Genomic DNA, 25796 nt, shown 5'->3' with positions numbered 1-25796 from the left:
TGTAATAGAAATATTTATTTATTAAGGCTCAATGTTTCAAACATAATATCTTTATATATGAAAAGCATATTTCCTTCATTAGAAAAGATAAATAAAATAAAATAAAATAAACATGGAAAGGGCAGCATTTTGGAATAGAAAAGTCACGGACATCACCGTGCATGAGCGGGACAGCACACCCCTAGACCCCGAGCGACGATCGGGAACACATACATGCGAGCGGGGGAGGAAAAAAAAGGCAGAGACCGAAACGGGAAAAGATACGGATAGAGCGCTTGTAACGCGATACAACACGAGTAATTAGGCTGGACGAAAATGTAATGATGGTAGAAATGTTGCTTCTTTATTACTAGGTATAGATATAGTTTTTTTGGTTTTCGTTCCATTTTTATTTTTTTATTTTCTGTTTTTTAGTTCACTAAAGACGTTTTGGTTTTACTTTTTCTACTATGGTTGAACACGACGTCACGCACGTCCGTCACGACAGCGGCACATGTTTTTTTATTTCTTTTCCCGTTTGATGTCAATTTTTGTCCGAACCTCCCTCCGATTTTCCTATTCATTCCATTATGTTTTCTTTATTTTTCCCATTGAACTAAATGTGAATGTGTCTATGTTCTATTCTGATTTTTCGTTCAACTATAAATGTGTTTCCATTATGTCTTCTTTACTTTTCGTGTTCAATTAAATGTGGATGTGAAAATAAAAATGGATAGATGAACAATAACATAAAAAATAAAGTATAAAAACAACACATAGGTCCCAGGGATGCAAGGGAATAAATTATGTGAAGACTAACATGTGTGTAAGATATGTTATACATGTCGTAATAGGTCCCAGGGATGCAAGGGAATAAATTATGCGAAGACTAGCGAAGAAATGGAGTCAAACGGAGCAAATGTGCAAAAACCGCATACACTGGACGGTCTAGTAGGCGAAATATTTAACACGTCGGAGTGTCTGATAATCGACAGATCATTTTGTGGCGTCTAGTGATAGGGTCACTGTGCAAGTGACCTCACCAGACAGTCGGACGACACTATGCAAAGGGCACCGGACAAATGAGTGTCGGTCAAATGATGAACAACACAGAGGTGTCCAAGGGTGGTTTTCAAGTAGGTGCAGTGAATCGTCTGAAGATGTACAATAAGCGTGGCGCTAAAAAAACACCGAACAATCCACCAAAAGAACCTTAGCCTAACGAGTAGCTGCACTGGACGGTCGGCGGGTGGAAAAATCAGTGCAGTGGATTGCCGATGGTACCAAAAATAAGTTTTCATTTCTCCTAACAACTAGCTGGGGTGGATGGATTGTATATATGGTTCCGATTCACTTGATTGATATTGTTGAAGTGCCCCAAGGCTTCTAGAAGCTAGGGCAAGAGATCCTACACTCCAACCACCCTCTCAAGCGCATATTAATCACATCCAAGGCAAAAAAAAATCTGAGAGATAGGGTGTCGGGGACCAATACTAGTGTACCCAAAAAGAATGAGCTAATAACCATCAACATTGGTACGTCCGAGCAGTCAAGAGCACGACTACAGCTCTAACCGACCCCTAGGTGTGCAAGCTCCGCCTCGCCCGACCTCTTAGGGTTGGTTTCGTCTCGCCCGGCCTCTGGAGGAGGACTCCGCCTCGCCCGACCTTTGGGTCTACGCTCCGCCTCGCCTGGCCTCTCGGGGAGGACTCCACCTCACCCGATCCTGAGGCCATGGGCTCCGCCTCGCCCGACCTCTAGGGGAGGACTCCGCCTCGCCCAACCTTTGGGTCTGCGCTCCACCTCGCCCGACCCTTGGGTCTGCGCTTCACCTCATCTGGCCTCTAGGGGAGGACTCCGCCTCGCCCGACCCTTGGGTCTGCGCTCCACCTCGCCCGGCCTCTGGGGGAGGACTCCGCCTCGCCCGACCCCGAGGCCACGAGCTCCGCCTCGCCCGACCTCTGAGGGCTGGTTTCGACTCACCCGGCCTCTAAGGGAGGACTTTGCCTCGCCTGACCCCAAGGTCACGAGCCTCGCCTCGCCCGACCTTTGGGTCTGCACTCCACCTCGGCCGACCCTTAGGTCAGCGCCCCGTGCTCGCCCAGCCTTTAGGGAGGACTCCGCCTCGCTCGACCCCGAGGCCATGGGCTCCGCCTCGCCCGACCTTTAGGTCTGCGCTCCACCTTGCCTGACCTCTAGGGGAGGACTCCTCCTCGCCCGACCCCAAGGCCGTGAGCTCCGTCTCGCCCGACGGAGACCCATACCACCGCCAACCACTCCAGGTCCAAGCGAATGGGCCTAGGTCAAAACTCTAACAGCAGGGAGGTGACCGGCATGCCTCGATATAACCCATGGCCATGACGGGCCATACCTAGGGATTCACATCAGGAACAGTGTTGGACATACCGGTGTTGTTCCACCTAACCCTCGTACGGGCACTAACAGACGTGTTAGTTTGCCACGATGTCCGCTAGGATGGAGTGGAGCGCCATGACTAGGAGACGACGCCTGCGCATGGCTCCAGTGATGGACAGGGACGCGACATGGAGCTGTCCCTGTTGACGTCTACACGGTCGGCGGGACCCGCGTAAGGAAAAGGACCCGACGATCCTAGAGGGCTTCTTCTCCTTCTTATTTTCCTCTTTTCCCTCGACTGTAACCCCTGCTTTCGCTTGGCCTATAAAAGGGAAAGCAGGGCATCCCATGGACGGGACTGGACTCGACTCGAATCGATCGCATCACAACACATCACACCGATTCAGACTCGAACCCCGAACCGATTAGACCACACAAGCACACAGCCAGGAAGCGACCGAGCTCTCAACACCTGCTCGATCCTCTCTCCAGAGACTTGGGACCCATCCCACTCTCGACCATTTGTAACCCCTACTATGAACTTTCAGTGCTAGTAACATGAGCAACAGCAATGAACTAGATGTAGGGACATTCTGCCCGAACCAGGATAAACCTCATGTCCTCTTAGCACACCATCCGAGCTAGACGCACAATATTAGAAATTTACTTGTTGGTGGCAACTCAAAACACCAACAGTTGGCATGCCAGGTAGGGGCCTTTTGCGCGTCTTGACATCCACACCAGGCCTCGGATGGCTAATCACAACATCAGTCGGGTCCCGAGCACGCACGTGCGCCTCGGGGATCTGGACTTCATCGTCACGATGGAGGGACAGCTGGTGCGGGCTCCCATCGCCGTCCGACCTCTCCACTCCACCGGCCCCGACGTGATCACCGAGGTGCTGGAGGAGCTACAGCTACACACAGCAGAGGCCCACGCCCCCAGGAGCGACCAGCCCCCTACCTTCGACTACGGGAGGTTAGAGCGCTAGCTTGGTGCCTTCCTGGGACCCCCAACCGTCCTGAGAGGACCTGTGTCACCTCACCTTTTTGTTCACCAATGTCATGATGCAGCTTGCCAGAGGAGAGCCGCTCTCTTCGGAATACCTCATCTGGAGCGCCTCGACAGCGGTCCCGTGCAGGCCGTGCATCGCAGTTTTGGTGCATGAGCGTCTCGGCCTCCACCATGACGCACGTGGCACCCTCGATGCCAGCAGGTGTAACACACCCTCAGAACAACCCAACGAGGACATGTTGGTCCACCAGGCACAGCAAGGCGGTAGGCCACGCACCGCGGTTCTAGTACATGAGCGTCTTGGCCTCCACCACAACGCACGCGACACCCTCGATGCCTACTGGCATACCTATGATGATGCAAGGAAGGGGGCTAGCCGTAGCTACCACCCACATCATGGTGGATGCTACGACAACGGCGAGGACCGAAGCCCTAGCCCTAGCCCCAACTTGTTGGGACCTTAGGCCTTTGGTCGATGCATCCTCAAGGGCAAGGCAAAGTTGGAAGAGGACGCCGGTGAAGGTGTCTCCAACTGTCCTAACAAGAAGAAGAACAAACAATGGCGTGAGAGCTCGCTCATGGCCACTGTCAACCGTAAGGGAGGCCAGAAGCCCACCGAGGGTACCCCGAACCATGCTTTCCCTGTGGAGCACCTATACAAGGACTGTGACCTCTTAAAGCAGTTCTTGTCTAGGGGCTTCAACAAGGGGGAGCATATGAAGGAGACCAGCTAGCTAAAGCATGTGACGTCACCCTCCTCTGCTCGGCCAAGTACCAGCAAGCGTTGCGCCAGTACCACAGCCATTGAGTGCGGGGTCAGCCTTCAATGTCAAAGATCTAGTGCTCCGCTTCATCTAGAGCAACAAGAACCACCACAAGCTCTCTCCGTCGTGGGAGGGACTGTATGTCATCGCGGGGGTGCTCCGACCAGGCGCCTATAAGCTCAAGGCCACCGACGGCAAAGTTTTTGTCAATGCCTGGAACATCGAGCAGCTACATCACTTTTATCCTTAATATACACACACTTTCTCTTATCAGTTTCGTTATCAACTCCCCAACCTTTAGTGACACCCAACCCCAGCAACGGCGGGGGGTTGGGCCTCACTCGGGGGCTAAATAAGAGCGTACCTATCCGGTAGATATTCTTTACGCCTGACCTTCTCTCACGTTAAGACCCAGAAGCGAGGTTTGCGGAAACAAACGTTGAGTAAAACTAGTCGAACTATGAGAAACCTATGCCTCGGCAGCTACGGCATCTTTGCTCACCAGCGTGATCGGATTTTTTTCCGCACCTCGGGCTCTTTGGCCTTAACTACCAAAGAAGTCGGTGCGCATCTAAGAGTATATCCACCTGGCGAACATTCTCTGTGTCCAACCCCCTCTCACGTTGACACCTCTATAACACCCTCGGTGTTACGCCTTAATCAAAATACTAAACCATGTCATGAGCATCATGTTTATGTATTATTGCATTTGGTAAATGAGAAATTAAATTTTATTGCACTAATTCTCAAATTGAGCTCTAATTTATTCCTCGTCCAAGTTGTCCTTCTAGCACGTCATCTCTCTCCACATGAGAGCTCCATAGCCACAAAGTCAAATGATAAATTATTATCATTCACTAATTATTAGCATACCACTTGACAAGATTTATATCTCCATTAATCTCGCGACGCGCCACGGTCATCTCTCGTTGTTCTAATTATCCCGCCTTTACTTCGCTTGCTAATCACCTTGCAAAATTATCAGTGCATTACGCGCTGCCGCTGCCATAGTGTGTCGCACACGCTACGCATTAATCTCACTCACAAGTTTGGCTCGTAGTGCACGCACCCTTTCCTCACGTCAGACTGAAGCAGTGAAGATTTTCCTCACGTCAGAACTGGAGCAGTGAAGATTTTCCATACGGCGGCACTGTAGCAGTGCGGAAAACACTGTTCACACGCGGAAAGCACTGTTCACGCGTGGAAACACTGTAGCTTCAAAGAAACACTGTTTACCCGCGGCAGCACGTCGTTTCCGCGGCGCTTTATTACCTTTAAGCAAGCTAGTTTAGCCACTAACCTTACGACGCGTCGCTGTCGCGTCTTTGCTTTTCCATTCCTGCGTCTCCTGTCTTTAAAAGGATACGCCAAGCTATCTCGCTCCGCTGCTCACTTGTTTCTTCCTCTCAAATCAAGTTCTTCTGTTCTTGCCCGAGAGAGCTGCGTCTATCGATTTCTCCCTGAGCTATAATCAGCTGAGGTAGCTAGTTTACAATTGATCTTCTTATTCTCTAATGTTTCCTTGACCTGTGGTCTTCTCCTCAATTAATTCCTTGACCTGCATAAATGAACCAGCACCCCACCGCCAAGCACGTTCAGCCCAAAGCCCACTCCAGTCCTGACGTGCTCGTAAGTCCAAGACCACTCAAAGTTCATCTTTGAATTAATTCACCCATGACCAAGACCACACCACCGCACACGGCACGGAGCCGGAGGACAACCCTGCCAACTCGTTTCGTGCTTCCAGACTACCTAGCTTGTCATGACCACCCACAACCAGTGTTATATATGGTTTTGCTCCGCTCCACGCAGGGCAAGCAATTGCTAAGCTCCCTGGTGTCTCTCATCTTGCATTGCCTCCGCACATCGATCACCGTAGGAGGCACTTCATTCAATTCCGAGGTAGTTAGCCTACAAGAATTCCTTCATCCTCCTTCTCTATTATTTTCTTGACCCGCGGTCTCATCTAGTAATTCTAGACCCACAGTCATGTGCAAGTCAACAAGTTCAATTGCGTGATTAGCCTCCTCCAATAATATCATTTTCTTCATCTCTAGAGCTCATTTGAATTTATTTATTGATTGTGAAATAAATTTTGTTAGATTCCTAAATTCATGATCTATCTGTTAGTGTAATTAGTTCGTATAGTTCAGTGATACCTTTAGGGTTACTTTATTATTTTGAAATGCTTATTATGGTTATTTAGAGAATGAATTTTTATGATGCATGGTAGCTAGTGCACCTTGTTTTATTATATATATAGTAAATTGATATTAACAATAAGGATGCCTTTAGTTGCTAAGATAATACATGAAATGTTTCATACTTGTTTAGTGGGAATAATAGGTAACTTTGCGTATTAGTCATTAGAGTTAGCTTAGTAGCTTGGTAGATGTATTCTTATTTTAAGAGTTGCGGTTGCCTATATATTAATTATTGCATCATCATCACTACATGCATATAGAGGACGAGCCACTGGAGATCGTGACCTTCGGTGAGCAGGAGTACGATGAAGTCGTCGAAGAGTATGAGGAGATCCTCGTGCAGGAGGACGTTCCGGAGCCACCCGTCACTAACTTTGCTGACACCGTGCCTGCCCAAGGCAAGCTCCGGTGCATAACCCCTATTTTTAAATGACCACTGAATATATTTATATGATATGCATTTACGTTACAGGCATTTTATGGAAGCTACATGCATAAATATATCCACCATGAGTCCTACTAGTACAGGTCGAGTAGCTGCTATGCTCAGGATGTCGGTAGCGTGAGTAACCTGTCGTTACTCGCAAATAGGTGATTAAACTATGATATCATGATGAAATAATGGAAAGGAAAATGGTGACCGGACAGGGATGTGGATTTGGTACTGGTGGGTGTGAGGGGTTGTGTCCTGCGGCCAACAGGGCATAGCTCGGTTACACTTTTTCCCTGTCTGTGTCGATTAAGGACCGGTCGTTGCATATGACTCTAGGCAAGTCACAGATTATTGTCCCAAGCACATACTTGGGTATGGGCACAGGGAAGGCGTGCTGCTCTCTTATCGTGGATCTGGCTCTTTTCGGACCGACTGATGGGAAGAGGAGGTGGTGGAGGTCCTTGCACTGCACTGAGTCCGGGACTCAGAGGCGGGGGCTTGGAGTCCAAGTTTGGATGGGGACCTGGACACCCGGGGCAGGAGAGTGGTGGGTTAGTCCTACTTGTGCCTGGGGTACAAGCGGGGCGTGTGTCTTCGGGGCATCCAGCTGGGCACATTGATTCACGAATCGCCGGGTTATCCGGTACGGCTTGTCTGCGGTTTAGCACCGTAGTAAGAACTAGAAGTGGAAAAGAGAAGGAACAGTATCGATTGCTCAACTCTTGCTTGAAAGTAGAACATGTGCTTATATAGATTGACTAGATGAAAACTTAATACGGCTGATGATAATAATGTATCAATAAGGACTCACTATTAGTATTGTTTTTTGCTAAAAGAGAACCAGCAAACTATAAAGCCTAGCATATTCCTTGGAGTCGAGAAAGTATTCCCACTATCAGATAAGTCTTACGAGTACATTGTGTACTCAGGGTTTATTTACCCCTGTTGCAGGTGACGCTTGAGGAGTTCCTTGTGTGGAGGATCCATCTGGTGGGCTCAGACAGAATCCTCGTTATCTTATCACTAGATGTTATCTTTTAATATTCCACTGTTTATCATTTCGCACTCTGTATTTGGTATTGTAATAATGTACTTTTCAAGAAACTCCAATGTATGAGATAGACTTGTGTTGTAACTCGTTTTCATTATTGGATCCTTGGGAAAAATGTGGATCTTTCAGGTTCTCCCTTGGGGTGTGCCCGACGGACACCGCTCGCTGTAGTTACTTTTGGGGTGCTTAGTGTCTGATGGAAGATGAGCGCCTTCGTAAGTACGCTATTTCAGGTGGTTCTGCCACAACCTCAAAGCTAGGGACACGGAAACAAACTCTAAGTAAAACTGGTCGGACTGTGAGAAACCTACGCCTCGGTGGCTATGACATCTTTGTTCACCAGCGTGATCAGAATTTGTTCACCCACACCCCAAGCTTTACAGTCTTAATGGTGGAAAGGGTCGGAACGCACTAACTTTTTTTACAAAAAGGGGAAAAGGGCAAAAAACTATTTGGCCATAACGAAATCTAAGAGTTTGTCCATTTATTACGAGTTCGTCGCCTGGCTTATCTACCTAACTAAGTTTTCGGGCAGGATGTTTTCATCCCCTATCTCCATGGGTAAGTCCTGTCCTAGTGGATAACACAGGTCGATTGGACAGCTTGGCCGCTGCCGAGAGACGGGTAGGGAGCGGTAGGAAGCCCCACGCGGGTTATGCCGACCCCATCACAAACGACGGACCTAGACTCCACTCGAGCATGTCTAGTAAGAGCTCCATGAACCCATCACTCGTACCATCGAGGTATTTCCTATGCCAGCAGGTCACCCAAGTCAATCAAACGATTTGGGCCGCTGTCGAGAAACGGACCACCCTTACTTTACGCACATTAATTTTGCTATCGACCCCCCAACGCCAGCAATGGCAGGGGGTCTGCTCTCTCTCGAGGGCTAGCAAGAGTGTCTATTCGGTAGACACTCTCGATGCCTGACCCCTTTCTCGCACTAAAACCTAAAGGCAAGGTGTGTGAGAAAACAAACATTGGGTCAAATTGGTCGGACTGCAAGAAACCTATGCCTCGATGGCTACGGTGTTTTTTGCTCACCAGCATGATCAGAGTTTGTTGCCCGCACTCCAAGCTTTAGCCTCTGCCTTCCTAGGAAGGATTTAGAGGGGCCCACCTGTGGAATCTCTATCGAGAAGAGGCCAGTAGGTCACCCACAGTCGATTAGACGGCTCCGGCTACTGCCGAGAGACGGGTAGGGAGCAGCACAATGTCCTATGCAGGTCACATCAACTTCGTCATGAACGGCGGACCTAGACCCCACACAGACATATCTAGTAAGAGCTCCCTGAAACCGTCACTCGAACCTTCGAGGTAACTTTACTGACCCCCACTTTACATTTCCAATACATGAGCATTCATTCATCCATTCTCATGCATGCCTTCATACATACATTCATTCATTCATACATTCATCTCATACATCCAAGCATTGCATATGCAATTATTGCACCACAACGCTTCGCGTCGCGTCACAAAGCGATAGCCGTCTCATTCGACATGAGCGGCAACCGACCGAGATTCGAAGGCCGGTCCACAAAGGGCTCAAGGCTGCCTCACGTCAAAGAGAGCTAGGGGAGAAAACTTAGATGAGCCCTAGCGGCCTTGCCTGACCCTGCTCAGAAGTGGACAGGGACATCTAGACCTTTCTCATTCGATCCTAACCTCGAGCCAAGCCCATAGAATCTCCATCGAGGAGAGGCCAATGGGCCACCTGAGTCGCTCTCCAGAGTGACACGGCATCTGCTGGGGAGGCGGGTTAAGGAGCAGTGGAATGCCACATGAGGGCTATGCCGACCCCATCAGTGGATGATGGACCCGGATTCCACTCGGACATGCCCATTAGTGAGCTCGCCGAGCATGACACTTGAGCCATCGAGGCAAGTGTCATTAGCTCAACCCCTTTGGTTGTGAAAACCGCAGACAGGGTGACACATAAAACATGGCCGACCCCCACTAAGCCTCACGGGGCTCAGGGGCTCGAGCCGCTCGACCCAAACTCGGAAATCCACCTAACCGAGGTTCGAAGGCCGGCCCACGAAGGGCCCGAGGCCACCTCGTGTTGAACAGAGCTAGGGGAGAAAATGCAAGATGAGCCCTAGTGGCCTTTGCCCAACCCGTTCAGAAGCGGATAGGGTCATCTTGACCTTCTCGTTTGATCCTAACCTCGAGCCAAGCCCATAGAATCTCCATTGAGGAGAGGCCAGCGGGCCACCTGAGTCACTCTCCGAAGCAACACGGGCATCCATCGGGAGGCAAGTTAAGGAGTAGTGGAATGCCACATAAAGGCTATGCCAACCCTATCACGAACAACGGACCCAGATTCCACTCGAACATACCCGATAGCGAGCTCACCGAGCACGTCACTCGAGCCATCGAGGCAAGAGATATTAGCTCAACCCCTCTAGTTGTAGAAACCACGGATGGGGCAATGCTCACAAAGATGAGCCAACCCTCAACTGGACCCCTGCTACGCATGGGGGCTCAAGGAAAGTTCAACTCGCAAGGAGACCGAACACGCGATCACAGAACGATGGCTCAAATCCTAGGGAGGGGGTACGCACAAAAACAAGAGATGCTTTCTCCTACTAGTTTCGTTATCCTCTCCTTGATCTTTAGTGACACTTGACCCTAGCAATGGTAAGGGGTTGGGTCTCAATCGAGGGCTAATAAGGGTATACATACACCCTTTCTGAAACAGTCGCCGCGCTCGACACCCTTCCTCACGTTGAGACCTAGTAGCAAGGTCTACAGAAACGAATAACTGAGCAAGGCTAGTTGAACTGCAAGAAACCTATGCCCCAGTAGCTATGGTACTCTTGCTTACTAGTGTGATCAGAGTTTCCCTCCTACACCTCAAGCTCTACGGTCTTAACAAACGGAAGGGTCGGAACGCACCAAAAAAAATAGATTTGATCAAACGAAATGATGAGTTTGTTTAAACAATACACAAGGGTCAGTACTTGTCCACTGATTACAAGAATGATCGACCGACCTATTGAACTAACTAACCCCTTCGGAGGAGAACTATGTCTTCGATCTTATTCGCTAGGTCCTACGAAAGGGGAACCACCACTGCTTCCATCTCCTCTAGCTCATGGGCTTCATAGCTAGGCACGATGTTGTCCCAATAATGAGAATGAGCAATCACGAAGGATTGGTTGACCCTGGCGCAAAGTGCATTCCTCTCAAGCTGGCGCACCCAAGCTATGATCTCAACGGCATGGGCCGTGAGCGAGCTGGTCCCCTTCGATCGCACCACCTCAAGGTCATCGTAGACCACTCCAAGGACGGCGCTCAGGATACTGAGCTCGTTGCTCTCCACCTAAAGATTCCTCCTCGCCTTGGCAAGGTCCATGGCTATCCCAGCAGAGATGCTCTTAGCCTCCAGCTTCTGGGTCGTCGCGTTTCCGAGCTCGGCCTAGAGGGAGCCAACCTTCTGCTATGTGTCGTCACAATCTTGGTAGGCCTGGTCATGCTATCGGAGGGCCTGGTCGCGCTCCTCATGAGCCACACCATGCTCTGAGCGGAGCCTCTCTATGGTTTGGAGCAGCTCATCCTGCTCCTTGTGTAGCAGGGCAAGCACCGTGGCATCTAGATTCACCCTTTCTCTAGGGCCACGAGCTTCTCCTTGGCCCCTAGCTTCAGCTCCCTTTCCTGCTCAACCTCGGCTAGAAGGTCAAGGATCCGCTGGTGGGTCTCGGTGTCCTTCTGGAGCAGCTCATCCCACTCCTTCCTGACATTGGCGGCCTCCTCATCATCCCTTCGCAATCTTGTTGATAGGGCCTCGAACGCCCTCTCGGCCTCGTCAGCATGCCAACGGGCCTCGGCCACCCACGATCAAAGAATGTCCACCTCCTTGGTGAGGGGAGTCAGCTCGGCCGCCCTCTGCTAGGAGGCAACAAGCTAAGTAGTCACCTCCCTATGCAGCCATGCCTCCTCGATAAGGCGGTCCTAGGTTTCCTTCTGCTCACGAAGGAACCGAGACTTCCCCCGGCTGTGAGCGATAAGGGACTAAAAGAAGACGATGGTTAGAATACAAAAAATATGTAGAAAAAAAGGGCGAGAAGCAGGGTCAAGCGAATACCTAGCCAGAGGGAACAACAACATTGTCCAAGGCACCTCGGGTGTGGTCTAGGGCTTTGAGCATGGACATGATCCCCACGTTGAGGCTCTCCCGCTCCATGCTCTCTGTGGCATTATCGAGAGTGAAGAACATCGATGTCAGATTATCCAGACTCACCCACCTGAGTAGGGGCTCGCCCTGCGTAGGCGAGTCGCTGCCCACCGACGTTAGGGCCAGGGATGGCTCCCACCAGCTCTGATCACTACCGACCCTTCTCACCATGATGTCCCTGCCGAGACACTCCCTCCGGTGATGGAAGGGGTCAGCAGTATGGACACTGACTCCTCTCCTAGCACCATGACCTTCGGGGACCCCTCAGCCACGTCCCCCTCTGTTTGGCCCATGCCAGACACCATCACTTGGGCCGCCGATGGCACGGGTCATGCTGGTTCCTTAGGCACCGCCATGATAGCGCTCGGCTATGACCCGCTGAAAGCTCTAGTTTGGTTTTGGTTAATTGATGAAACCCTAAGTGCTAACCTAGTTTATCAAAGTGATTATGAGATAGGTAGCACTACTCCAAGTGATGAAGCAATGACGAAGATCATGACAATGGTGATAGCATGGTGATGATCAAATGCTTGAACTTGGAAAAGAAGAAAGAGAAAAACAAAAGGCTCAAGGCAAAGGTATAAAATGTAGGAGCCATTTTGTTTTAGTGATCAAGACACTTAGTGAGTGTGATCACGTTTAGGATAGATAGCCGTACTATTAAGAGGAGTGAAACTCGTATCGGAATACGGTTATCAAAGTGCCACTAGATGCTCTAACTCATTGCATATGCATTTAGGATCTAGTGGAGTGCTAACACCCTTGATAATATTTGTGAAAAAAATGCTAACACTTATGCGCAAGGTGTTTGCAGGGTTGAGATGGGTTTGGGTCCCTCTCTCCCTCCCGCCGAGCTTGCTCGGCGGGATTCGGCGCTTTCGGGAAAATGAAATGTCTATTTTCTATTGCGCCGGATGCAAAATTCTTGGTGGTTGGCACATTTGAGCAAGGGTGAAGAAGTTAGAGTTGAAATGGAGTTGGTCGAAATGATGCTGGCGTCGGTCTACTGACCGGACGCTGGGTCACTCAGCGACCGGACGCTGAAAGGCTGCGTCCGATCGAGCTGTCAGACGGCACAGTCGCTGGGGTTGAGCACCGGACGCTGGTCTGCGTCCGATCAAGATGGACCGGACGCGTCCGGTCGAAAAAACATGCCTCGGGGAGCTTACTGGAAACGACCGGACGCTGGGGCTTCAGCGTCCGGTCAGTTTTATCGGACGTGTCCGGTCATGCTCGGGAGCTTACTGTAAACGACCGGACGCAGGGGCTTCAGCGTCCGGTCAGTTCGAAGAAGCAGCGTCTGGTCGAGGCCGATGACCGTTGAGTCTGGACACGTGGCTGACATTGAGCGACCGGACGCTGAGGGCTAGCGTCCGGTCAGTATGACCGGAGCGTCCGGTCAGAGCGCGTTTTGCCCAGTGAAGGGGTATAACGGCTCTATTTGATGGGGGCTCTATATATAGCCCCATGGCCGGCTCAAGGGAGAACTCTTGCACATTTTTCATTGACATAGCAACCTTGTGAGCTTAGCCAAAGCCCTCCCACTCATCTCCATCATTGATCCATCATCATTGTGAGATTGGGAGAGAATCCAAGTGCATTGCTTGAGTGATTGCATCTAGAGGCACTTGGTATTCGTGTTGCGCTGCGGATTTCGCTTGTTTCTCTTGGTGGTTGCCACCACCTAGACGGTTGGAGCAGCGGTGAAGGATCGGCACGAGTTGGTGATTGTTCGTGGCCGCCTTCGGTGATTGTGAGGGGAGTTGTACCTTCCCCGGCGGAGTGCCAAAAGGTAACTCTAGTAAATTGCTCGTGTCATTGAGTTACCTCACTTGTGGGTCGGTTCTTGCGGTGTCCTATCGTGTGGACGAGGTTTGTGAAACACCTCTTAGCCGCCGAACCACCAAGTGTTGGTCGACACAACGGGGACTAGCGTGTTGGCAAACACGTGAACCTCGGGAGAAAAATCGATTGTCTCTTGTCATTTGCATTCTCCCGGTGATTGGTTTGATCTTCATCTTGTGATTGGTTCATCCCCTACACGGCGGTATAATCATCCTACTTACTTGATTATATTCTTGCAAACTAGTTGATACAAGCTCTTTAGAGTAATTAGAATTGAGAGCTTGCTTTGTTGTTTACATTCATCTAGTTGAGCTCTTGAGAGTAGCAAGTTTGTGTGCCTAAGTAATCATTGCAACTAGAATTGTTGGATAGGTGGCTTGCAACCCTTGTAGAGCTAGAGCAAGTTTGCATTACGCTATTTGTCATACTAATCAAATTGCTCTAGTTGATTTATAGATTTTTAAATAGGCTATTCACCCCCCCTCTAGCCATACTAGGACCTTTCACCCGCCTATCTTAGCCGCTGCCACCTCAGCCTGCATTGGTAGGGTCCTGACTGGCTATGTCGTGCCCGCCATAGTCGGTGCTGCGAGCATGGTCGACAGCCCCATCTACCCCATCATTGGCAGCGGTATCACTGCCATCATTGGCTGTTCTGTGACCTCCAAAGGCATCCCATGAGCCCCCACGTCCACCTATCCTACTGAGGGCATGGGCGGCACTGTGGGCGGTGCCTGATTGGCCGGCGACGTAGTCAAACTAGAGCCGCTCTCGCCTAAAATGGGCGCGACGCCAGCCAACGGCTACCGCCTCGCTTGAAGGGCGATGCTCTTCTTTGGCGCCAGCGCCAAAGGATTACGCTGCCTCCCGACGCTGCAAGAGACGAAAAGCATAAGTCACGATGAAATCTGACCAAAATAGGGAAAAAACAGAAGAGCTGACGACTCACCTTAGCGCCATCGGGCGGTAGATACGTTTGGGGGGCGAACCCCCTGACCTCTGCTCTGCCTTATCGGGGCAAGGCTGTTTCGAGCCTGCCCCCTGCTCCTAGGCAGAGGGGCTTGCTTCCCTTGGATCTTGGGGCGCGATGACAGAGCCACCCACCTCCGCTAGCACCTCGGGCGTGGCGACAGAGCCATTCGCCCCTGTTGGCTCCTAGGGCAGGCCGACGGTACGGCCCGTCTCCGCTAGCTCCCTAGACGTGCTCTCTCCTCCGTGAAATAGGGAGGGTCCCGACTCCTGCAAGAACGAACCGACACCTATCAGCACATCCTCGTTCTCTAGGTCATCCCACTCGATGTCGTCGACTACCTCTTTGTCATCTCTGTCGTCATCATCGTCGTCGTTGTCGGTGTCCTCCCCTCTCTTCCACGCCTGCAGCTTCCGCTGCTTCTTCTTTCTCTTGTCCTCCTTTGCCTACCTTAGCCGCTCGCCCTTGGCACAATTCACCACCCTCATGGATGAATCCCTCAGCAATGATGTCGGGTGATCCATGAAGATGAGGTCCCTCGGCTGGTCCCATCCCTCTCAAAGTTAGAATCAAGAGGTTAGGAAATCAATTGAAGAGGAGGTATGAGGAGGGGAAACTTATGAAGATGACATAGCCTGGTTCCGGTCGCATCGGAGGATGTCCTGGTACCAGTAGATGAAATCGAGGAGGGCGCCTGCATCATCCCGTGAAGGCTCCATCACCTCCTTAATGCGTTGCATGACCTCAGAGTAGGGGAGCGCTCCCTCGGCAAGCACAGTTCCATTGAATGACGCCTCAGGCACCATTGCATACAGTGGGAGCATGAGTATCATCAACGGTGCCACCCTCCCTGCGTGGTAGGCCCTAATGACGCCTAACCCCTTTAGGCCGCTCTCCTTCAGGATGTGGATGGCGGCGATGTGGTCCCGGATCTTCTTCTTGTCCTTCTCTAGAACGCCCCACTTCCTTCATGACTCTAGGGCTTCTTCGATCAGGCGTCTGGTGAACTCCGACAAAGGGACGGCGGCATCGTTCTTGAGGTAGAACCACTATGAATGTCACCTGTTGTTGGACGTTGATAGCCGCATCGATAGGTACTTGCCGACCCAGTTGTTCCGGAGCTGAATGCCGATGCACCCCATCGGCATGTGCAGCTCCTGCCTGCCGCTCTTCTCCCTCTTCTTCTAGAGGGTGATGGCGAAGAAGTACCTCCACAGATCAAAGTGGGGGCTAATCCCTAGGAATCCCTCACACAGGGCAACGAACGCCGCCATGTGCTAGATCTCGTTGGGGTTGAGATGCTGCAGCTCGATCTTGTAGTAGTGCAGCAGCCCTCGGAGAAATATGTGGGTAGGGGTCGTGAACCCATGCTCATGGAAGTGGGCAAACAACACTATGTAGCCATCAGGCAGCGATGGCAGATCCTCCTCACCGGGCAGCAACCACTCCTCGGCTGAGGTCCGCATGCGAAGAAGACCATGATGGATGAGGCCCTCCATGCGCTGGAAGGTGATGTCAGAACAGCACCATGGATCCATTGGAGGTGGGGACGGTTGGATGCGGGCTCAACGGCTGCGGGGATGTGGAGATGGGGAACCCTGGGCGATTGGTGGCAGTGGTCATGGCTGCGGAGGCAAGGATGTAAGGTATGGAACCCAGGGGGCGAACCCTTTTGTTTTATAAGGGCGATGGGTGCGAGGAAACCAACTACCCGCCTAGATCTCCGCGCCTGCCACGATCTACCACAACGTTCCGCCGTAGGATGTGTGCACTCAATCTCTATCCGTTCCCTCGGAAAACTCGCCGGACATTTCACCTCTCTGAATGGGTCACGACTTGACATGAGTAAGGGGAATATAGATCTAAAAGTGCCTTTATGGCCCGACTAGGCCTAAGAGTTCGCAGGTCGGCCCATCGACGGGTTTGACAACCGCTCCAGGCACCTTTAGGGTGAGAGGTGGAAATGGATAGGCCCAACTAGCGGCCAGTACCCGGGCACGCGAGCACCGCGGGCATCCCAGCCTAAGATCGAGTCTCGGCCGATTACGATCCATGGTTTTTCTTTGAAGAAAGGTACTTAGCCCTCGGGACCGGTCGAACGGACCCGAGAACTATATGGATTGACCGTTGAGAATCTAGGGCCAGTCGCCAAGCTGACCCAAGCTGGATCCCCACGAATGAGATGCCGAGGGCCCCACACAGACTAGCCCATTGATAGCTCACCGGGTGCCATGATTCATCCTTAGAAGAAAATCATGGCATGGCTCAGCCCCTCTGTTCTTACCGAAAAGAACGCTTGAGGGAAGACAATCGCAAAGACGAATCGATCCTCGGCTGGGCCCCTGCTATAGGAGGGGGTTCGAGGAAAGGGAATCACCACCTCTAGGTAACGCTGTGGGCAACAAAAGAAGGCCAAGGCCTTTAGAGTCCTCCCATTTAGAAAAGCCTCCGAAGGAGTATTCTACTCCGTAGGATTAGGGGCTACTGTCGGGGACCAATACTAGGGTACTTGAAGAGGAGGAGCTAATAACCATCAACATTGATATGTCTAAGCAGTCAAGAGCACGACTACAGCTCTAACCGACCCCTAGGTGTGCAAGCTTCCCCTCACCCAACCTCTGAGGGCTGGTTCTGCCTCACCCGACCTCTAGGAGAGGACTCCGCCTTGCCTAACCCCGAGGCCGTGGGCTCCACCTCGCCCGACCTTTGGGTCTGTGCTCCGCCTTGCCCGACCCTTGGGTCTGCGCTCTGCCTCGCCCGGCCTCTAGGGGAGAACTCCACCTCGCCCGACCCTGAGGCCGTGGGCTCAGCCTTGCCCGACCTTTGGGTGTACACTCTGCCTCGCCCGCCCCTTGGGTCTATGCTCTACCTCGCTCGGCCTCTGGGGGAGGACACCGCCTCGCCTGACCCCGAGGTCACGAGCTCTGCCTCGCTCGACCTCTGAGGGCTGGTTCTGCCTCGCTCGGCCTCTAGAGGAGGACTCTGCCTCGCCCGACCCGAGGCTGCGGGCTCCACCTCGCTTGACCTTTGGGTCTGCACTCCGCCTCGCTCGACCCTTGGGTCTGCGCCCCACCTCGCTCGGCCTCTGGGGGAGGACTCCGCCTTGCCCAACCCTGAGGCCATGGGCTCCGCCTCGCCCAACCTTTCGGTCTCTACTCCGCCTTGCCCAGCCCTTGGGTCTACGCTCCGCCTCGCCTGACCTTTGTGGGAGGACTCCGCCTCGCCTGACCCCGAGGCCGCGAGCTCCGTCTCGCTCGATAGAGACCCATATCGCCGCCAACCACTCTAGGTCTAAGCGAATGGGCCTGGGTCAAAACTCTAACACCAGGGAGGTGACCGGCATGCCCCGATATAATCCATGGCCGTGATGGGCCATACCTAGGGATTCACATCCGGAACAGCGTCGGGCGTACCAGTGATGTTCCACCTAACCCTCGTACGGGCACTGACAGGTGTGTTCATTCACCATGACGTCCGCCAGGATGGAGTGGAGCGCCACGACCGGGAGATGACGCCTGCACATGGCGCCAGTGATAGACAGGGCCACGACGTGGAGCTATCCCTGTTGACGTCTATAGGGTCGGTGGGACCCGTGTGAAGGAAAAGAAGGACCCGGTGATCCTAGAGGATTTCTTCTCCTTCTCATTTTCCTCTTTTCCCTCGACTATAACCCCTACTTTCCCTTGGCCTATAAAAGGGAAAGCAGGGCGTCCCATGAATGAGACTAGACTCGACTCAAATCGATCGCATCACAACACATCACACTGACTCGAACCCCGAACCAATTAGAACACACAAGCACACAGCCAGAAAGCGACCGAGCTCTCGGCACTCGCTCGATCCTCTCTCTAGAGACTTGGGACCCGTCCCTCTCTCGACTATTTGTAACCCCTACTACAAACTTTCAGTACTAGTAACACGAGCAACAGCAACGAACTGGACGTGGGGACATTCTGCCGTAACCAGTATAAACCTCAAGTCCTCTTAGCACACCATCCGAGCCAGACACGCAATATTAGAAATTTACTTATTGGTGGCAACTCGAAACACCGACATAGGCCTTCTATCCACATCCAAGTGAAAGAATTGAACTTAGTATTCAAATTTGTGAGAGATAGGCCTATCTTGAGAGATTGAGTGTTTAGGTTGGTATTCATTTGTAATCTTGATGAGCTAGAGCACTTGAGGTCCTGATGACCTTTTGGTGATGTGGGCCCTCTGCGCTAGCTATGGAGTAGTGTCAACTTTGTGTCAGGGGATGAGCAGAACCCTTCCTTAGTGGAGAAGCTCTGCAGTGAACGATGCCAAGGTGACCATAAGAGTCGGGCCACAATGGTGAGCCTTAGTGACTTTAAACACTTTCCTAGGTTACACAAGCCTTTATGGTGAGCTCAACGCCGTGACGGGGGAAAGGCTTGGTGGATGGGAGCATACCTTGGTGAAGTTCCAACAAGGACTAGGGTTTGCATTTTAGCAACCAATACCATGAGAAAAATCACCTCATCATTAGGAGTTTGCCCTCTCTCGACGTTATCTTTACTTACCACATTTAAGCTTACACATTCTGCTTGATTTGTGTGGATTTTATCTTTCCTAGATTAACATATGCTCGTTGATAGAATTGACTCTAGATTAGAAAACTCTTTGAGGGTTGGATAGGTAGAGCACACTAGAAAAACTTAAGGTGCGCATCTTGCTAGTTAGTTTATGGTTTTTCTAGTGAAATTCAAGTATAGTGTTAGACTAAAGTTTTTAGAGACCCAATTCATCATCTCCCCCTCTTCGGTCTTAACTAGTTTAGAAACCGAGTTTCCTTCTGGGATGCTAGACTAGATATCATAATACGCCATGCTTTTCGCTTTTGATAATTAATTTCAATGCAAACACTCTTAATCAACTCTAACTACCTTTGGTGTTCAATGTTGATCTTGCACCCACTTTAATTTTAGTACTATGGATAAGGGTGCAGGTCGACAGCTCACGTGGGTGGAGGTGGAGATCAACACAGTTGGGACTGCAGGATCTCATCCATGGTGGCCAACCATAGCAGGTTCAACATGCTATACCTCCCTTAGCAATCCCCCTCAGGGCTTGACGTCCTTAAGATCCACTACAGTAGGGATTACCAAGCATTCCGTCAACAGCTCAACATGCTCATCACCCTTCACCACCCACACATTGTTTGCCTCCATGGTACTTTGATGAGCCTAATGGGTGTGTGCTAGTGTTGGAGTACTTGCTCCAAGGCAACACGCTCAATGGGCGTGGAGGTCATGTTCTAGGTATTCATAGCACTATTCAATCTATGGCCTCGTCACGACGCCATTGTTATGCACTAGTGGCGATGCTCGCTAGCTTGCAGCCGCTGAGCAGCCACTATATGCCATGATGAGACCCTCGCTTGACCTTGTTGTAGTGCATGCTGCCTCATATCCCGCCAAAGCCACCCGTGTCTATCTTTTGACCATGCCATTGTGTTGAGTGGAGGAGGGAAGGCACCCCACCACAAAGAGGATCAAGCCTCCATCCCCCACATTGTTGGTTGTTGTGTCCCCTACTCACTATGGCTTGTTGCGTCTTTGTTAGTCCTCCATGGTTGTTGGTCACAACAACCTGTGCGACCCTTGGGCCGTTGCCCACACTTGAGATTCAGTTGAGGATGGCTTCATGGTGCTCGGCATGATGAATTGTTGGCAATGAGCATGGAGGAGATTTGGCAGATGGTGTCAAAACCAGATGAATGCTCACCTACAACATGCTTGACAAAATGCCCTAGCTAGGGAGGAGGAATAAAGAAAGGAAGATGGCATGATAAAGCCCAATCAGCGTGCCAAATCAACAGTAAAGCCCACATTGAGAGGTATGGACTTGTTGCACATCACTGAGAAAGAAATGTATTCCAGAAATATATTTTAGGAGTTAGTGGACCAAAATGATGCATGATGACATGTCCAGACCGTCCGTGTATTTAAATAAAAAAACTATTATTATAGAGGGCTTGTTCCTCACTTGTCCATAGGACATTGAAAACATGATGTAACATGGTTTTTTGTTTTGAGAAAAAAAATTTACATAAATAGACTATTTGAAGTCCTTGGTTTACTTGGACAATCATTATTCCCCGATCCTAAACATCATGACACTTACGTGTTGACACATTGAACTTAGAGCGTCGATCTTTTTTAAATCCATTTTCTAAGTCATTATTTGGAGTCATCACAAATTCTAATAATAAATGTTTTCGATCTCTCCATCCTCCAATAAATTTGCTATATTTAGCACTTTAGAGAACTAACTTCGCCCTTTATCTTGGGCGAGTGAGAAACCAGAAATAGAGAGTGAAAATATTTAGACATCTAGTTGAAAATGTTGTTACAAGGAAATTTTTTCATTAAAATCGCCATTCCTACCAATACAAAGATATATAAAGAGATTCTTGGAATATGCGACCATCTGTTTTCAGCCTGTTCGTTTGGTCGTAAACGATCGTAAATTTTCGGCCAGAACAGTATTTTTCTGTCATACCAAACCAGCCAGCAGTAATAATCCACGATCGTATACGATCGTATCAGCACCAGCCCGATCGTATCAGCACCAGCCGAACAAGTTGTTTTCTTTTCATGGAACACGTGGAGATTGTTTGGTGAAAGGGTCTGAGGCCCTATTTGGCTCTAGCTGATCCAGCTTATAGCCTAGTTTGCATTATCCAACCACCCAACCAAAAGGAACTTTAAGCTAAGCTCACTGATTAGTGATACAAACAACAAAAGTTTCTTTGAAAAGAATGAGCGACATTTACCTCAAGCGGATTAGGATGACAGAAAACTAAATTAAGAGGACAACGTGAGCCTTATATCCAATGTAAGACCCTTTTTCAAACAAGTTAGAGAAAATAGAGGGAAACGGGTAGAACGTCCATGCTCGGATATGTTTGGATCACCTTGGATTATGATAACTACTAAAAACAATCTCTAACTAATATAAACATTTTAATTATGAGATATAGATTATAAAAATCCAACCAGTGGCTTGTAGTAATCCTATAATCCACCTCCAGCTTACTAATAGGAGATTATAGTACAAACAATAATCCTACACCTAAAATCCAAGGTTCCAAACAAATTAGATTATTATAATCCACAATCTAGATTACTGTGATCATAATTTATAATCCATATTATAATAATCCAAAGTGGTCCAAACACCGCTAATCCGAGTGAATCTTTTTCTTTCATTTTACACCGCTAATCCGAGTGAATCTTTTTCTTTCATTTTTAAGATGTAGTTCAGTTAACCTGTAGTGGCTCCACTGCTAATTTCTAAGCCCTGTTCTATGAGACAACCATACAAGAGCTTTAGTGTGCAGCGCGCTCAAGCATATGCCTCTTCAGAACAGAACTGTTATACAATCTTCAAGGCTGTTCTGAAATCGTACCTAAATCATGGACAATCTGAATTGCTAACCAATCCTAGGGGCTCAACAGGTGCAATTGTTTATACCAGGCAACGGAATGGCGAACTTCATTCAATTTCCCGCACCCCTTTTTTTTGGTAAAAGTTTAAGGCATCACAAATCCTAGTCCAAACTTAGGCCTTCCAAGTAACGGTTAACATATACGTACATACAGACATCTCATTGTCAATGCCAAACCAAGGGCTTATAACACATGATTACACCACAACAGATTTCCATACATTGCCAAAGAAAAACTGAAGCATTGCACCTTTAGTACTTGTTTATATGTTGCTACAGCTTCTCACTTCTCCCCAGTAGTGGCCTTTGCGAGCAGCTTCTTTGGTAACTTATCCAATGGAGTTGTCTTCAGAAGGAAGAGTCGGGCAGCTCGCTCCTGTAAAGTTCCACCACATTTTAATCCACGAGATTGCAGCTCTATTTTTAGCTTCTCCAGACCAAGCACCTATAAGGCAACAACAGAACCGAAGAGGTTAGCAATGTGAGAAACAAACATTGAGATCAGAACATCAGAAAGCAAAGTTTTTGATATATACTTAAGTTCAAACAGAGAAGGAAAACAATGATCAAACAAATACCCAGACCCTTATTTGTCTTAATTATATAATAAAAGGAAGAAAAAATCAATAAAAAAACCAGACCCTTCTGTGGATAGAGTTCATATGGAAAAAGGAAGAAAGGAAACAGAAATCCAGTGAACTGTGCTCAAACAGCCAAGTAGGATACGGACATATTACCAAAATACGAATCAAACAGTTTTACAAGTGTGTATAAAGAAAACAGAATGAAGCATGGGGACCGACAGTGTGCTGATAGTGTGTTTGAATGCGCATTATCATTGTTGCACATTACACTTAGCATGTATGGACCTCTCATAAGCTGATTACCCATTAATTTCCAAGCCAATCCCATATGCCACTTCAAATGAATATCAAAATGGAACAGAATTGGCAGAAAGAGATAACCAAGTGTTTATCAGAGTATTGAACTATTGGAGAGCTAAGCTAATATCCTCGAAAGTATATGTATACTTCTAATTTCTGACAGTCATTACTCAGGAAAATCCATTTCTAGAGCTGACTACCATGTAACCACAATAACAAACAAGAACCTGGCATGAAAAAAAAAACATACCTCCAATTCTGCAGCTGAATTGTACTTTGCAAGGTCCAATGGCTCTGAATAAGATTTGCTGGCATCAGCATATTCTTCTACTTGTGGCACCACTGGATTGTTTTTGTTTGAAGTAGCTGAAGCAGTGTTATCCTTGTCTGCTTTCGGTGCTTCTTCAACTTGTGGCACCTCTGTATTGTTTTGGTATGAAGTAGCTGAAGTAGTGTTATCCTCATCTGCTTTCACTTCTTCTGAAGCAGCAGCAACAGCACTAATGGGATGATCCACCATTCCTACCTCAGGCTCCGCACTACCATCAGATTCAAAGTCACCACCTTCAGCTCCTGATCTTGTTGTCAGTTCCACAGTTGACTGAACACATTTTACATTTTCCTCTGAATTGCTGTGCTGGGACTTTTCCCCTGAGGACTCTCCTTCTGAATGTGACCCAGATACAGAACCCATATCAAGCTTCTCCTCATTTTTGCTGGATCCATTTGAGCAATTCCCGTCATCAACTACTACAGATTTTGCATCTGCGCTCTCATCATCCACATAACTGTCACTATCACTTTCATCTTCTTCTACTTTGTTCTTTCCCAACCTGCATAATCGAAATAATTCAGACACCTCACAACACAAACTAGAATAGCAAACATTAAGCCATTGTGAAGGGATATATTTGATTTAGTTAACTACCTAAAAACAAAAAAACAGACTTGCACAGAACATTTTTTTACCCCAACCCCAATCATCCCACAAGTAACTTAAATTTGCGGCTTACCAGAAAAACTATCAAAATTGACATGTTGACTTGAGAAAATCAAACATGAAATGCCTCTTACATGCCCACATTACTCACCAAAATTTGTGAGTGTTAAGAGAGAGGATGAGAGTTTCATGGAGATAAAACAAGTCAGCGCTGTTTCCCATGCATTAGAAAGCGGAAGAAACCCACACTGAGCAGCTTTGTTTCATTTCACCCGATCCAGTGTGGCCAGCTACGGCTACTCCTCGCGCTCTCTCCTTAGCTTACAATGTTTATTTGACAATGTGAAACTTCAAATATAAGAGATGGCCACATATGATAAACCATATTTATTTGCCAATATGACCATGTCCTAATAATATGTTAATACTTAGAACAATATTAAATGGCTATATAGTTCACAAGGCACATTTGATCGCAACATGGAATAATTAAATGCTGCAGCTAGCCTACGAAACACTAAAATGAAACTGTGCAATAACAGAGGATGTTTCATCTCCAGTTTCCAAGACTGCCACATCTTGAAAATAAGGACATGAAACTTCCCATCTTAAGTACTCCCTCATCCCAAAATAAATCAACTTCTAGAGTTGTCCTAAGTCAAACTATTTTAAGTTTAACCAAATTTATAGAAAAGAGCACCAATATCTATGACACCAAATTAGTATCAATAGATAGATACTCCACGAAATATATTTCCATACTGCACTTATTTGGTGGCATAGATGATATTACTCTTTCCTAGTATAAAGTTAGTCAAACTTAAGATAGACTTTAAGTGATTCTAGGAATTGACGAGCATATGAAAGTTTCATAGGAACTAATTGATTTCCATGATCTGTAATTGAACCAACATGTTAAAAGATCGGACGGTACTCACCAATTCTTAAGCTTCTTAGCGTCTGCGCCAGAGGGCGGCTTAGGCGCGGTCTTCCTCTTTCGAAGAGATGCACGCACGGACTCCTCAACCGCGTTGACGCAGATCTCAGCATCCTTGCGGTACTTCTCCAGGTACTTGTCCACCTCAGCAGCTGAGGGTCCGCCGCCGCGGCCCGCCTCCTTGGCCTTCTTCTTGATGAAGTTCTCGGCGAGCTTTTCTAGCTGGCGGTCGGCGGCCTCGGCCTTCCATTCCTCAAGGCGGCGCTCGGCGTTGACGTGGCGGAGGCGGCGGCCGTTGATGTCGCGGCAGGCATCAAAGTTGCTGGTCTTCTTCTGCCCCGCCTTGGAAGCGGCCCCTCGGAGGAGGGAGCCGAACCCGCCCTTGCCTCCTCGAAGGCGGAGGAGCGCGGACGCGGAGGGGAACTGGCCATCAGCCGCTGAGGTGAGGACGTTGTACGGCGAGACGTCGATGCGGCCGGTGACGAGGCGGAGGGCGGCGGCGGGGACGCGAGAGATCGACGCGACGGCGTCGAGGAGCACGGCGCCGGAAACGGTGGGCGTGGAGAAGCTGAGACATCTAGTGCGCCCGTCGAGGAGACGCACCAGGATCTGATACGTGGGGGTCTCGGCCATGTCGGGCGGAAGTGGCGGTGGCGCACAAAACCCTAGCTCTCGCCGGCGTTGGCGAAGCGAGAGACGGAGAGAGAGAAAACCTTACCAGAGACGTCCTTATAACGGAGAAGGCACGAGGACGGTACCGTCCTCG

The 25796-nt window shown here is 49.3% G+C and overlaps 1 protein-coding gene across 1 annotated transcript; it reads right to left on the bottom strand.

The window, feature by feature from the left end:
• Nucleotides 1–22285: 22285 nt before the first annotated feature.
• On the bottom strand, nt 22286–25750 carry LOC136456378 (uncharacterized). Its single transcript, XM_066456221.1, has 3 exons — nt 25032–25750; nt 23404–23986; nt 22286–22714 (listed from the first exon to the last, which is right to left on the bottom strand). The coding sequence occupies exons 1-3, from the start codon at nt 25661–25663 to the stop codon at nt 22553–22555; spliced, it is 1377 nt and encodes a 458-aa protein (XP_066312318.1). The 5' UTR covers nt 25664–25750; the 3' UTR covers nt 22286–22552.
• Nucleotides 25751–25796: the final 46 nt, after the last annotated feature.

Source organism: Miscanthus floridulus, chromosome 6 (assembly GCF_019320115.1).
Source record: "Miscanthus floridulus cultivar M001 chromosome 6, ASM1932011v1, whole genome shotgun sequence".
Classification (NCBI taxonomy): Eukaryota; Viridiplantae; Streptophyta; class Magnoliopsida; order Poales; family Poaceae; genus Miscanthus; species Miscanthus floridulus.
Note: the sequence above shows the minus strand (reverse complement) of the source record. Positions and strands in the feature narration are given on the sequence as shown.

What these genes read in the sequence shown, in the direction of transcription:
- LOC136456378 (XM_066456221.1), bottom strand. Translation starts at nt 25,663, where the DNA reads ATGGCCGAGACCCCCACGTATCAGATCCTGGTGCGTCTCCTCGACGGG. An exon ending in GCTAAGAAGCTTAAGAATTG is followed by an intron (nt 23,987 to 25,031) that starts GTGAGTACCGTC and finishes TCGATTATGCAG; the next exon opens with GTTGGGAAAGAACAAAGTAG. An exon ending in ATTCAGCTGCAGAATTGGAG is followed by an intron (nt 22,715 to 23,403) that starts GTATGTTTTTTT and finishes GTTGCCTTATAG; the next exon opens with GTGCTTGGTCTGGAGAAGCT.